The following is a 16,145-nucleotide window of genomic DNA, read 5'->3' on the forward strand; positions in this document are numbered from 1 at the left end:
ATCAAAGTGCAAAGTCTGCTGGTCTGCCGGTTTCACCTCCTGACCACACAGAAGCCGTCATTCCTCCGCACTGTCATCTCAAGGACAATCTTCAGGAGAAAATACACACCTGGTAGAGCGTGACGGCTTCGGTGGCGCTTAACAACCGGCAGTCCATTTGGCCACCGTCAGAACCAGAACCTCGACACTGGAAGAACTGAGGGTCTCTGTGGGTGGAGCCAAAGATGACGAGCAGGAAAGAGCCATTTTCTGACAGTACCCTGAAACAAAACACAGCGTTGATATACGTCAACAACGAGTAGACGTTCACCTGTGGACACACCCACCTGTCCTGGAGGGCGGAGCTAAAGAGGAACCGCAGACACCAGGCCCACACCTGAGGATTGCACACGTGGATGACGCCACTCATCCAGCTGTCACACAACATCGGTAAAGATCAAATCAACACAAGTCGCGGCTCTCGATCCATCACATGCTTGTGTCGTGTGTAGAGAGGTCCGATAATGGCTTTTTTGCCGATATCCCATATTCTGATATTGTCCAACTCTTAATTACCGATATCAAGCGATACCGATATATACAGTGGTGGAATTAACACATTATTATGCCTAATTTTGTTGTGACGCGCCGCTGGATGCATTAAACAATGTAACAAGGTTTTCCAAAATAAATCAACTCAAGTTATGGAAGAAAAATGCCAACATGGCACTGCCATATTTATTATTGAAGTCACAAAGTGCATTATTTTTTTTTTAACATGCCTCAAAACAGCAGCTTGAAATTTGGGACATGCTCTCCCTGAGAGAGCATGAGGAGGTTGAGGTGGGCGGGGTTGAGGTGGGGTGTATATCGTAGCGTCCCGGAAGAGTTAGTGCTGCAAGGGGGTTTCTGGGTATTTGTTCTGTTGTGTTTACGTTGTGTTACGGTGCGGGCGTTCTCCCGAAATGTGCTTGTCATTCTTGTTTGGTGTGGGTTCACAGTGTGGCGCATATTTGTAACAGTGTTAAAGATGTTTATACGGCCACCCTCACTGTGGCCTGTATGGCTGTTGACCAAATATGCCTTGCATTCACTTGTGTGTGTGAAAAGCCGTAGATATTATGTGACTGGGCCGGCACGCAAAGGCAGTGCCTTTAAGGTTTATTGGCACTCTGCACTTCTCCCTACGTCAGTGTACACAGCGGCGTTTTAAAAAGTCATACATTTTACTTTTTGAAACAGATACCGATCATTTTGAAACAGATACCGATAATTTCCGATATTACATTTTAAAGCATTTATCGGCCAATAATATCGGCAGTCCAATATTATCGGACATCCCTAGTCGTGTGGTTGACTTACAGCCCGACCAGCGGCAGCTTGGAGGCTTTGGGGTCAGATTCCAGCACCAAAACCAGCTTCCTGGTCTTATCCATGGTCAGAAACCTGCACACGCACGTTAAACATGAGCATGTGTTCTACACTGGCCACCCGGTACGGTCGTCTCACCCTCGCCGGTGGATGGTGGGGGGCGGCGCCGCCAGGCCCAGGCTGGTCAGACTCCTGTGTAGCGCCGTGGGGATGATGGGGATGGCTCGGACCGGCTGGACGTCCAGGCAGGTGGACGGGCAGACATACGACCAGCTGAGATCGAAGAGCGCAGTGTCGGCCAGCAGTTGGCAGTTGATACGACCCTTGACCTTTATGAGCTGAGACAGATTGAGGGTCTGTCGGCCGCTGACGTAGCGCTGCAAGTCCTGGGCGCCAGCCCACAAACACACAATGAGGCGACCTGAGCATGTGGGACAGGCACGGACATGATGGCCGGGGGACTTACAGAGGAGGAGGAATACAGCTCGGCCTCGGATTGGACGTTGTCGTCACATGTCTTCTGAGTGGAGAACACACACGGAACCAGGACATCTGCCGGTATCAAAACAGTGGGAACGCGATCTGATGTTCCAGGTTGGTCTCGACCTGGATCAAAGCGGTCCAGATTGACAGTCACACCCTCCTCATCTGGATGAGACAAGAGGGACGTCACAGAGAGAACACACATGAAGTGAATTATATTTATATAGCGCTTTTCTCTAGTGACTCAAAGCACTTTTACATAGTGAAAGCCAATATCTAAGTTACATTTAAACCAGTGTGGGTGGCACTGGGAGAAGGTGGGTAAAGTGTCTTGCCCAAGTTGTTGTACATGGTAATTGTTATATATTGTATATATGATATAGACATAATAAGGGACAAGCGGTAGAAAATGGATGGATGGATGGATAATATAATATAATATATCAGTATATATCAGGGGTGCTCATTACGTCGATCGCGATCTACCGGTCGATCTCGGAGGGTGTGTCAGTCGATCACCAGCCAGGCATTAAAAAAATAGTCCTAAAAATGAGCGATCATAAATCTTCACTATGACGTCACTTTCGTCACTTGATTGACATTCACGGCACCCGAGGGTCTTCTGAGATGACGCTGGCTGCTGCCAGCTCATTAAAATTACCGACTGGAAGGCGAGAAACACTTTATTTCAACAGACTCTGGCGCCGTACCTGTCGTCAAAACTCCAAAGACCGACTGCACAGTTGCACAATAAAAGCTCTGCTTCATCCTGCCTGCGCTACCAAAATAAGTGTCTCAGAAAGCTGGCGTGCACAAGCTAGCAAGCTACGGAGTTTGCCGACAATGTATTTCTTGTAAAGTGTATACAAAGGAGTACGGAAGCTGGACAAATAAGATGCCAAAAACCAACCACTTTCATGTGGTATTGGACAGAAAGGAGAACTTTTTTTCTCCTCCATTCGAAAACGCGGACGTTATCAGCACCACTGTCTGATTCCAATTAATGCAAGTCATCAGAATCAGGTAATACACCAACTTACATTCTTGTCTTCATGAAAGAAAGGAATCTATATGTGTTAAACATGCTTGTATTATCTTTAAACACCTTTAACTTGTTAACAATATTAACTATATGTTAAACATGCTTGTATTATCTTTAACCACCTTTAAGTTGTTAACAATATTAACTATATGTGTTAAACATGCTTGTATTATCTTTAACCACCTTTAAGTTGTTAACAATATTAACTATATGTGTTAAACATGCTTGCATTATCTTTAACCACCTTTAAGTTGTTAACAATATTAACTATATGTGTTAAACATGCTTGCATTATCTTTAAACACCTTTAACTTGTTAACAATATTAACTATATGTATTAAACATACTTGTATTATCACTAAACACCTTTAATGTATTAACAATATTAACTATATGTGTTAAACATGCTTGCATTATCTTTAAACACCTTTAACTTGTTAACAATATTAACTATATGTGTTAAACATGCTTGCATTATCATTAAACACCTTTAACTTGTTAACAAAAACATATATTTCATAAATAAGTACATATAAATTATATATATGAATGAGGTAGATCCCCACGACTTGATCAATTGAAAAGTAGCTCGCCTGCAGAAAAAGTGTGAGCATCCCTGGTATATATAATACACTGTACCTATATTATGTAAATATTACGTATGTTATATTTTATATCGCTATATTTAGTCTATACCTGCATTGTCCTTTCCATCCTTACACTTTCCATCATTGTAAATGAGCTCCTGTGTGGAACAATTTCCCTTGTGGATCATTAAAGTTTGTCTAAGGCCACAACGGCAGTGACTAGGATGGCGGAAGCGGGGATCGAACCTGGAACCCTCTAGTTGCCGGCACGGCCACTCTACCAACCGAGCTATACCGCTCCAAGTTGTGCATCTGAGCTAAGAGCTAACATCTTGTTTTCTAGCATGCTAACTAAACTCATTTAAATCATGTTTTCAGCCTCTTGGTGGCGCTGGAGATGGATTTATTAGCCATATTAGCAGCATGAAGCAGCTGAAGACACATAACCACACACCATGCTAATGGTTGTGGTGTTAGTTAATTATTTCAAACATGCATACAATTACAGTGAGATACAGTTTTTCGCTACCGTGAAGAATGCGGTGCACCAGGTTCATGACTGACTCTCAGCATGTTTGAGACATGTGCAAGGCGGGTGTGTCCATGGAAGTCGTTTCTTGCACGGAAGGAACCTAGCAAAGCTAACGCTTGATGTTAAAAGGTGAAGCTCACTTTTTTGGGGGGAGTTTTGTCTATCGTTCAAAATCCTTATGTGAGAAAATAACATACAGTACAGGCCAAAAGTTTGGACACACCTTCTCATTCAATGTGTTTTCTTTATTTTCATGACTATTTACATTGTAGATTGTCACTGAATGCACCAAAACTATGAATGAACACATGTGGAGTTATGTACTTAACAAAAAAAAGGTCAAATACCTGAAAACATGTTTTATATTGTAGTTTCTTCAAAATAGCTACCTTTGCTCCGATTACTGCTTTGCACTTTTGGCATTCTCTCCATGAGCTTCAAGAGGTAGTCACCTGAAATGGTTTTCACTTCACAGGTGTGCTTGAAGCTCCAAACTAGAATATAAATCATGTTTTCAGTTATTTCACCTTTTTTTGTTAAGTACATAACTCCACATAGCTAGTCCCCTGACAGATAAGTAAGAACTTTACACTACTTTATATTAGAAATGGCAACAGCGGAAGATGAATGCCACATAAGAAGGTAGAGAAAAAGAAGAAGTTCATCGACTATGGTGTCGGCACGTACGACATTGGCGGACACGCGCACATTTTCAGGAGATATGCAGATCCCAAATACAGATCAGCAGGTACCAGAAGGTAAGAAAAGTTGGTGTTGCATAACATTGCGAAACAAAACGCCTGATAACATCTGCTAATAGGTGCCATTTTGCGGTCCTTATACACGCACCATAATAATACTCGTATGTTTAACGCGCCGACAATCCATCAAGCGGTGCGGCTTCATAGCTTACCGACGTCGTACTAAAAACATTTTGACAGATTTTTGAGCGCCGTGTGTAATGTTCTATATTCTCAATGAAACATTTAAAGTTTTGGTGGTGTTTACTGGCGTCATCTTGCAGTCTACACGTATCTCTTATGTGGGACTGCCATCTACCGGTCACACTTATTACACCATGTACCAAATAAAATTGCTTCGAGGTCGGTAAGCACAACCAGAATTATGCTGTAGATTAGGCGCACCGGGTTATAAGGCGCACTGTCGATTTTTGAGAAAATGAAAGGATTTTAAGTGCGCCCTATAGTCAGAAAAATACGGTACTTAAATCTAAAAAAAAAAAAAAAAGACTTCAAAGTCTTTGTGCATGCATACTTCCACACAATTTCTGCTTTATAGATATCACATGGCGGATAAATGTGCATACGTACTGTACTTGGAGTGCAACGATGCAGGTAAACAAGGGTACCTGGGTTTTTGGACCACAGTTCCAGTTCATTTTTGGTACATTTTTTGTGTTTTAAGGAGTACAACACGGTGGAAGAGGGGTTAGTGCATCTGCCTCACAATACGAAGGTCCTGAGTAGTCTTGGGTTCAATCCCGGGATCTTTCTGTGTGGAGTTTGCATGTTCTCCCCGTGACTGCGTGGGTTCCCTTCGGGTACTCCGGCTTCCTCCCACCTCCAAAAACATGCACCTGGGGATAGGTTGATTGGCAACACTAAATTGGCCCTAGTGTGTGAATGTGAGTGTGAATGTTGTCTGTCTATCTGTGTTGGCCCTGCGATGAGGAGGCGACTTGTCCAGGGTGTACCCCGCCTTCCGCCCGATTGTAGCTGAGATAGGCTCCAGCGCCCCCGCGACCCCAAAGGGAATAAGCGGTAGGAAATGGATGGATGGATGGAACTTTTCCCCCTACTATAAATATCTTTATTGTGCTTGTCAGCAAAAACTGCATTTTGCCGAATGCAGTTCACAAAAGTGCACTTTATTTGTTTTAAACTATTGTAGTGGCGTTCTGTACAAAAAGTGCACTTTAATTGAGTGTTGTTTTGATATGTCATCTTAGTGACATCATGCACTAAAGTGCACTAATAGCTTGTTTTAAAATGTCTCTGACAATCTTGCACTTTCTGTTCTGGAAATGACATGAATGTTTGTGCCACTGCTTAATAACTGTTTCATAAATACACTTTTAGTTGTGATTTCCCTCTCTGCATGAAAGTTTAAAAGTAGCATATATTAATGTAGTATGAAGAAGAATGTTTTAATGTAGACACATAAAATCATCATACTGCTGTGATTATATGCATTAAGTGTTCATTCAAGACTAAGGCAAAATATCCAGATATATATGGTGTATCGTGACATGGCCTAAAAATATTGAGATATTAATAAAAGGCCATATCGCCCAGCCCTACGCTCCGCTAAAGACTGAGCTTGTTTCGGTGCTCCTGAACATCTCCCAACTCGGTGCGGCGAGGAAAGAGATTACCTGCGGCTGAGACGAGCGTTCCATACATTTTGTAAAAATCTTATTTTTTACTGACATTTCATTTAAAAAAATGCTGAATTTATATTTTGACATGAAAAGAAATTCCACGTTTTTTCGTAAATTTCAATGAATCTTTTCACATTGGGCCGATTGCTACTGTCGGATACATTTGAACTATTAAGGACCGCATCTGCACCATCACGCAAACTTATGATGGCGGCGACCTCTGACCTGCATCCACGGAGACGGAGCCCAGGAAGAAGAAGGGAACATGTGACTTTTTGCAGCGGCGGGCGTGACGCTGCGCCAGACGAAGGGCTTTCTCACGCAGGAGGAGCCGAGGCATCCTGCACACACACACACGGGTTGAATTCAGAAAGAGTCCCGGCATACAAAATGGTCAGAGTTTACCTGGGAGAGCACAGCTGGAGGCAGAGCTTTTCTCCTACAGGACTCACATCCCACAGAGCAGATCTGGATTTGGGGAAGCTCAGGGATGTCAGGGGCGTTCCTGCAGGCCTACACAGAGATAATGACACGTTAACCTGAATAGGGATGTCCCGATCTAGGTTTTTGCACTTCCGATCCGATACCGATATTGTTTTTGCACTTCCGATCCGATACCGATACTGACCGATACCGATACTGTCCGATACTGGCCTATCCGAGCATGTATTAAAGTTTAAAGTTATTTAGCCTACTTAGTTGTCAGAATCATGTTGAAAAGGGTTTTAGTACTCTTGATAACAACTAGCCAGCTGAATTAGGTGAGTTTGAATAATACACAATGGTTGGTAACAAGAAACTGACCTGTTTATTCAAGGATAAACACAAAATAGAAAAAATTAAACATGACAAACAGAAATGGCATCATTGAAACAAGGGCTGGGCGATATGGCCTTTTTTTAATATTGCCATATTTTAAGGCCATATTGCGATACACGATATATATGTGGATATTTTGCTATAGCCTTGAATGAGCACTTGATGCATATAATCACAGCAGTATGATGATTCTATGTGTTTTGATTGATTGAGACTTTTATTAGTAGGTTGCACAGTGAAGTACATATTCCGTACAATTGACCACTAAATGGTAACACCCCAATACGTTTTTCAACTTGTTTAAGTCGGGGTTCACTTAAATTGATTCAAGATACAGATATATACTATCATCATAACACAGTCATCACACAAGATAATCACATTGAATTATTTACATTATTAATAATCCAGGGTGTGGAGGGGGGCGCCGGATGTAAGTGTCAAAAAGACAGCCAAAAGAGTTTGATATGAGAATAAATCTAAAGTTAAAATATAGGGTAGAAATGCACCCATTTGCAGGAAATGTAGTCTTGATTTTCAAAATTGTCTTTCAAGGCTTGCATGTCTACATTAAAACATTCTTCTTCATACTGCATTAATATATGCTACTTTTAAACTTTCATGCAGATAAGGAAATCACAACTAAAAAAAAATCATAAATTTTTTCATACGGTGTTGATGTGGAAATGTTTGCCTCGGCATTTTGATGGTGTGGACGTGTGGCACCGAATGGAGATAAGCGTCTCGACAGACGTCACAATATTTGAACAATGATGACGAAAACTGTGTTCTCTGTCGTGTCCGGCCACAGGTGTATAAAATCAAGCACTTAGGCATGGAGACTGTTTCTACAAACATTTGTGAAAGAATGGGCCGCTCTCAGTGATTTCCAGCGTGGAACTGTCATAGGATTCCACCTGTGCAACAAATCCAGTCGTGAAATTTCCTCGCTCCTGAATATTCCAAAGTCAACAGTCGGCTTTATTATAAGAAAAGTGAAGAGTTTGGGAACAACAGCAACTCAGCCACCAAGTGGTAGGCCGCGTAAACTGACAGAGAGGGGTCAGCGGATGCTGAAGCGCATAGTGCAAAGACTACAGAGCTCCAAACTTCATGTGTCCTTTGATGTTGGATGTTTTCCCTCTTACACGTGTGTAAGAGGGAAAACATCCAACATCAAAGAACACAAAGGACATTAAGGACTTTAAAAGAGCAGAGCTGATGCAACCAGCCACTTCTACAAACCCTGTTTCCATATGAGTTGGGAAATTGTGTTAGATGTAAATATAAAGCAGGGGTGCTCATACTTTTTCTGCAGGCGAGCTACTTTTCAATTGATCAAGTCGTGGGGATCTACCTCATTCATATATATAATTTATATTTACTTATTTATGAAACATATGTTTTTGTTAACAAGTTAAAGGTGTTTAATGATAATACAAGCATGTTTAACACATATAGTTAATAAATTAAAGGTGTTTAATGAAAATACAAGTTTGTTTAATACATATAGTTAATATTGTTAACAAGTTAAAGGTGATTAATGATAATACAAGCATGTTTAACACATATAGTTAATATTGTTAATAAATCAAAGGTGTTTAATGAAAATACAAGTTTGTTTAATACATATAGTTAATATTCTTAACAAGTTAAAGGTGATTAATGATAATACAAGCATGTTTAACACATATAGTTAATATTGTTAAGTTTAAGGTGTTTAAAGATAATGCAAACATGTTTAACACATATAGTTAATATTGTTAAGTTTAAGGTGTTTAAAGATAATGCAAACATGTTTAACACATATAGTTAATATTGTTAACAAGTTAAAGATGTTTAGTGATAATGCAAGCATGTTTAACACATATAGTTAATATTGTTAATAAATTAAAGGTGTTTAATGATAATACAAGAATGTTTAACACATAGTTAATATTGTTAACAAGTTAAAGGTGTTTAAATATAATACAAGCATGTTTAACACTTATAGTTAATATTGGTAATAAGTTAAAGGTGTTTAAAGATAATACAAGCATGTTTAACACATATAGTTAATATTGTTAATAAGTTAAAGGTGTTTAAAGATAATACAAGCATGTTTAACACATATAGTTAATATTGTTAATAAGTTAAAAGTGTTTAGAGATAATACAAGCATGTTTCACACATATAGATTCCTTTCTTTCATGAAGACAAGAATATAAGTTGGTGTATTACCTGATTCTGATGACTTGCATTGATTGGAATCAGACAGTAGTGCTGATAAGGTCCGCATTTTCGAATGGAGGAGAAAAAAAGTCCTCCTTTCTGTCCAATACCACATGAAAGTGGTTGGTTTTTGGCATTTTATTTATCCAGCTTCCGTACTCCTTTGTATACACTTTACAAGAAATACATTGTCGGCAAACTCCGTAGCTTGCTAGCTTGTGCACGCCAGCTTTCTGAGACTCTTATTTTGGTAGCGCAGGCAGGATGAAGTAGCGCTTTTATTGTGCAACTGTGCAGTCGGTCTTTGGAGTTTTGACGACAGGTACGGCGCCAGAGTCTGTTGAAATAAAGTGTTTCTCGCCTTCCAGTCGGTAATTTTAATGAGCTGGCAGCAGCCAGCGTCATCTCAGAAAACCCTCGGGTGTCGTGAATGTCAATCAAGTGACGAAAGTGACGTCATAGTGAAGATTTATGATCGCTCATTTTTAGGACTATTTTTTTAATGCCTGGCTGGTGATCGACTGACACACCCTCCGAGATCGACCGGTAGCTCGCGATCGACGTAATGAGCACCCCTGATATAAACGGTAGGGATGTCCCGATACAACTTTTTCACTTCCGATACGATACCGATATTGTAGCCTTGAGTATTGGCCGATACCGATATCAATACGATACGATATAGGCAGGAATCATACATATATTTATTCCTTATTTTGTTGTGTGGAATGTTAGAAAAGGCTTGATAAAGTGATGTTACTGTTACTGATGTTGTAGTGTTAAAACAGAAAACAATAGTCAGCAAGAGTAGGTAGGTATAGGAAAAACTGACCCATTTATTATTAACCAATTGGTTGCATAAATTTTAACCTTCAACATAAGAGTATTACCTCAACAAATCCAATAAAAACTAAATGTTATATTTAAAGTGCAAAATAACCACTAATACCAACATAATTATACAATTGAATAGAATACATTAAAAATAAATTAGAAGACCCTGAAAAATAACCTAAATAAATCCAATTAAAAAAAAAAAACGTTTTAAAGTGCAAACAATTCAACTTCACTTAAAGTTAAGTTAAAGTACCAATGATTGTCACACACACACTAGGTGTGGTGAAATTTGTCCTCTGCATTTGATCCATCCCCTTGTTCACCCCCTGGGAGGTGAGGGGAGCAGTGGGCAGCAGCGGTTCCGCGCCCGGGAATCATTTTTGGTGATTTAACCCCTAATTCCAACCCTTGATGCTGAGTGCCAAGCAGGGAGGTAATGGGTCCCATTTTTATAGTCTTTGGTATGACTCGGCTAGGGTTTGAACTCACAACCTACCGATCTCAGGGCGGACACTCTAACCACTAGGCCACTGAGATGGTACTTCAGTTATTTTTTTACTGTCAGCATATGTTGGATAGTATAGTTTTGTCTACAATGTAGTGGCGGCTAGGAATAATGTAGCGAGGTCCGAGGTGCTCCATTAAGCGTTCAAACCCGACATTACTCACCACCGACGGGGGCTGGTCATCAAGCACAATAAACTGGGCTATCTTTTCTGTTATGGCCATTGCCTTTTTGCTGTCCCGTGGTAGTTTGTCACGTCTTGCAAAGCTTTCGGCCAGCGTGGGTTGCTGAAGCGAGCCAGAGGTTCGTTGCTTCGCCTTGCTGCTCTCGCGAAAATCCTCACGTTCTTTTTTGTGGTGTTTTTTTCAAATGTGCGATGAGGTTGCTTGTATTGAACCTTCCCGGTTCTGTCCCTCCACGGGACACTCGCGCCTGACAAATGTTGCATTTAGCGGCAACGTCTTTGTCCGAGTTTAGGTTAAAATACTTCCACACAGCCGACATCACTACACTTTGCTGCAAGCACACGCGTTGTCGTTGTTGTGATCACGTGGGCTGTGCATGCTGGATCAGAGACGCTCTTGTATGGCGTCACATTAGTGCCAAAAATCCGAGCGCATAAAAACTGTTATCGCGCACTGATTCTCCACTTCGTGCGCGCGCGACACCCTTTTTCGCGCGCGCGACACCCTTTTTCGCGCGCGCGGTGCCTTTCTGCGCGCTCTCTGTGTACTCCTGGCATCTCTCCTCGCGCTGTCATGTTTCTTTTTGGCACTTTGGGGGCGGGTATGCTTAGACGGCCCCTTCTTTCTGATTGGCTGTGAGCATTTTTCATATGACCAATGATTCTCCAGCGTAGCAACGTTGTAGCCATCTTACCTCGGACATCTAGCCTCAATCATTACATCGATGTCAATGGTACATGTACTAATTAAATTACCATAACTTGTTCGATTTTCGACCAATTTACAAACGGTTTGCCTTGTTACAAATCTTATTACATGTAGATATGACATAAGATGCTGTACCTGTTGAAATTACCTCTTTAGCTTTAAAAAAAAAAAGACTTAATTGTGCAACATAGTTGTGTAGGGTCAGTGTTAGTCAGTTCTCTGATTATTTTAAACTGTTTCAGAATACATTATTAAAAGCTATTTTTAACATTTAAAAAACAAAATTCAAAGATTATTTCATTAATTTGATTCCTGAATCAAAAGAAATTCCATAAATTAGAAAACAAATGTTCAAGAAGAAGTGAAAATATAAAATAATGTTATGGTTGGATGTTATTGCTGGTGGACCAGTTCTGGCTGAAAGATGTGATTATGGTGTTTGTTGTCTTATTATTTATTTGGGTCACATTTTGTATTACCCTGTATTGTGTTTATGTGGTATGAAATAACCTTCATCAGCGCGCAACATTTTTTTTATCCACTTCTTCCTCCGTAAATCTTGATACATATTGACGATGACCCGCCCTGCTATACTTCTGATTGGCTCTGAGCATTTTTCGCCTGACCAATCAGAAAGAAGGGGCCGTCTAAGCATACCCGCCCCCAAAGTGCCAAAAAGAAACATGACAGCGCGAGGAGAGATGCCAGGAGTACACAAAGAGCGCGCAGAAAGGCACCGCGCGCGCGCAAAAAGACACCGCGCGCGCACAGAAAGGCACCGCGCGCGCGCACGAAGTGGAGAATCAGCGCGCGATAACAGTTTTTATGCGCTCGGATTTTTGGCACTAATGTGACGCCATACTCTTCTTCCGCAGCCGGCACCAACGTTAATTAAGGGGCATTGCCGCCACCTACTGTGTTGGAGTGTGATCAAACCAGAGTCACCTATTATAGACGTGCTGCAGCGGTAAATGGACAGCTTGTATCGGAGCGCTTATATCGGAGTTTTTAGAAAAATTTGGCTGGGGGCCGGGCTATATATATATATATATATATATATATATATATCATACTTGCCAACCCTCCCGAATTTTCCGGGAGACTCCCGAAATTCAGCGCCTCTCCCGAAAACCTCCCGATTTTCAGCTGGAGCTGGAGGCCACGCCCCTCCAGCTTTATGCGGACCTGAGTGAGGACAGCCTTTTTTTATGACGGGAGGACCACAGGGTGACAAGAACTAAATCATCCAGACTAGAGATAAATTGTATTTTTATGTTTATCTTACCTAAAAATAAATATATTTATTAATTTAAAAAAAAACAACTAAATACATTTTTACTATATTTTGCTAAAAACATCAAAATTAATTGTATTTTTATTTGTATTTTTTTCTGACTCCTTATTACATCCAGCCATAGAATTATACATTAAAATAGACATATTGGAAATAATTAATAATTAAATTATCATAATAATTCATTTAAAATGACCATATTTAATTATTAAAATAATTGCTTGTTTATCAACTTCGTGCGCGCGCGCGGTGCCTTTCTGTGCGCGCGCGGTGCCTTTTTGCGCGCGCACGAAGTGGAGAATCAGCGCGCGATAACAGTTTTTATGCGCTCGGATTTTTGGCACTAATGTGACGCCATACTCTTCTTCCGCAGCCGGCACCAACGTTAATTAAGGGGCATTGCCGCCACCTACTGTGTTGGAGTGTGATCAAACCAGAGTCACCTATTATAGACGTGCTGCAGCGGTAAATGGACAGCTTATATCGGAGCGCTTATATCGGAGTTTTTAGATTCAGTCTGATAAAATCCAATATTCACTTTTTTGGCTAATATCGGACTGATTTCCGATATCAATATCGGATCGGGACATCCCTAATAAAGGGAATACAATGATCTGTGCTATGGCTATGAGTTTTTTTCCCCCCTTGGCCTCAGTCTAGACCCTCTCTCCAGGGGCCAAGGCTTAGACCGATTTTATTTTTTCTCCCCCATTGTTTACCTCTACCTCACCTTTTTGGTAAGGGGGGCCGGAAGTTGGCAGACCTGTCAGCGATCCTGTTCTGTCCCCCTGTAATGTTTGTCTGATCTTGAATGGGATTGTGCGGAAAATTTAAATTTCCCCTCGGGGATTAATAAAGTATTTCTGAGTCTGATTCATTTGCAGGCTATAATTACTGGTTTGCAAAAAATATTTTTAACCCAAATAGGTGAAATTGCATAATCTCCCAAGGCACACCAGACTGTATCTGACGGCACACTAGTGTGCCGCGGCACAGTGGTTGAAAAACACTGCTATAGTGTACCTGTTAGTGACACTAAAGAAAACTTTGTTACAGCTGCTCACTGTCGCTCACCTTACGCTCACATTCTCGGGAGAGAAGACTTTTTGGAAAACACCAGCGGGTAGATCCCGCAGGTTGACTGGCCAGCTCATGATCAGACGATGCTGAGACACAAGAGAGACGCTGTTCACTGGAGCCGCATTAGCATTAGCATTAGCATTAGCATTAGCATTAGCTTACGCCTACGTACGTTGGCGTACAAAGTTTTCAACGTTGGACTCACCTGGGATATAATCAGAGTACGGGAACGATTCAGTATAGACCGTAGAATACCTTAGAAACTAGTTTAGTCTTTCGAGCGCAATTTGACCATGGCGCTGTTTTGAAACTCTGCTGGCGGGTGACGCAGCAGCCAATAGGAAGCCCCGGTGCTGAAGACCAATAGGAAACCGTGATGTTGCAGCTTTGGACCAATAGTGTGGCAGTTTGTCTGTACCTACTTGTACACTATGGCGTGTGGTGGCAGGACTCGGGGGATCGTCTACACTAGGGGTCCCCCAAACTTTTTGACTCGGGGGCCGCATTGGATTAAAAAAAATTGGCCGGGGGCCGGGCTATATATATATATATATATATATATATATATATATATATATATATATATATATATATGGGTTGTACTTGTATAGCGCTTTTCTACCTTCAAGGTACTCAAAGCGCTTTGACACTACTTCCACATTTACCCATTCACACACACATTCACACACTGATGGAGGGAGCTGCCATGCAAGGCGCTAACCAGCACCCATCAGGAGCAAGGGTGAAGTGTCTTGCTCAGGACACAACGGACATGACGAGGTTGGTACTAGGTGGGGATTGAACCAGGGACCCTCGGGTTGCGCACGGCCACTCTGCCACTGCGCCACTATATATATATATATATATATATATATATATATATATATATATATATATATATATATATATATATATATATATATATATATATATATATATATATATATATATATATATATATATATATATATATATATATATATATACATATATATATATATATATATATATATATATATATATATATCATACTTGCCAACCCACCCGAATTTTCCGGGAGACTCCCGAAATTCAGCGCCTCTCCCGAAAACCTCCCGGGACAAATATTCTCCCGAAAATCTCCCGCTTTATGCGGACCTGAGTGAGGACAGCCTTTTTTTTATGACGGGAGGACCACAGGGTGACAAGAACTAAATCATCCAGACTAGAGATAAATTGTATTATTATGTTTATCTTACCTAAAAATAAATATATTTATTAATTTAAAAAAAAAAAAACTAAATACATTTTTACTATATTTTGCTAAAAACATCAAAATTAATTGTATTTTTATTTGTATTTTTTTCCGACTCCTTATTACATCCAGCCATACATTAAAATAGACATATTGGAAATAATTAATAATTAAATGATCATAATAATTCATTTAAAATGACCATATTTAATTATTAAAATAATTGCTTGTTTATCAACAACTTTAGCATTTTATTCATCACATTTTGAAGCTCTCAGAAGCCAAGTTATGTTATATTCCTTAAGATTTATTTATGCAAGTTTGAAGTGTCAATTATCTAAACACAGTTTTGTTTGCATATTTTCAGGATGTAAAGATATATATATATATATATATATATATATATATATATATATATATATATATATATATATATATATATATATATATATATATATATATATATATATATATATATATATGCATATATATATATATGCATATATATATATATGCATATATATATATATGTATATATATATGTATATGTATGTATATATATATATGTTTGAAATACTTGACTTGGTGAATTCTAGCTGTCAATATACTCCTCCCCTCTTAACCACGCCCGTGCCCTCAACCACGCCCCCGTCCCACCCCCGACCACGCCCCCCAGCCCCCCACCTCCCGAAATCGGAGGTCTCAAGGTTGGCAAGTATGATATATATATATGTATATATATATATATATATATATATATATATATATATATATATCAGTGACGTGCGGTCACAGGAAAATGGACGGGTGTATATAACGATGGTTAAAATCAGGCACTTTGAAGCTTTTTTTATGGATATTGCGTGATAGGTAAAAT

General features: G+C 40.1%; 1 protein-coding gene across 1 annotated transcript in view; it reads right to left on the reverse strand.

Annotated features, from left to right (window-relative positions):
- The window catches only part of stil (STIL centriolar assembly protein), a 24,671-nt gene extending 10,275 nt beyond the window's left edge, over positions 1-14,396 (reverse strand). The window contains exons 1-10 of the mRNA XM_061978318.2: positions 14,240-14,396; positions 14,029-14,120; positions 6,801-6,908; positions 6,621-6,736; positions 1,817-1,998; positions 1,489-1,736; positions 1,342-1,425; positions 327-413; positions 110-260; positions 1-39 (exon numbers count right to left, since the gene is read on the reverse strand). The exon at positions 1-39 is cut by the window's left edge and continues 65 nt beyond it. Coding sequence (XP_061834302.2) covers positions 1-39; positions 110-260; positions 327-413; positions 1,342-1,425; positions 1,489-1,736; positions 1,817-1,998; positions 6,621-6,736; positions 6,801-6,908; positions 14,029-14,108 — 1,095 coding nt within the window. The 5' untranslated portion in view covers positions 14,109-14,120; positions 14,240-14,396. The remainder of the gene's footprint in view (positions 40-109; positions 261-326; positions 414-1,341; positions 1,426-1,488; positions 1,737-1,816; positions 1,999-6,620; positions 6,737-6,800; positions 6,909-14,028; positions 14,121-14,239) is intronic.
- Between the last annotated feature and the right edge of the window lie 1,749 nt (positions 14,397-16,145).

This window comes from Nerophis lumbriciformis, linkage group LG18 (assembly GCF_033978685.3).
Source record: "Nerophis lumbriciformis linkage group LG18, RoL_Nlum_v2.1, whole genome shotgun sequence".
Classification (NCBI taxonomy): domain Eukaryota; kingdom Metazoa; phylum Chordata; class Actinopteri; order Syngnathiformes; family Syngnathidae; genus Nerophis; species Nerophis lumbriciformis.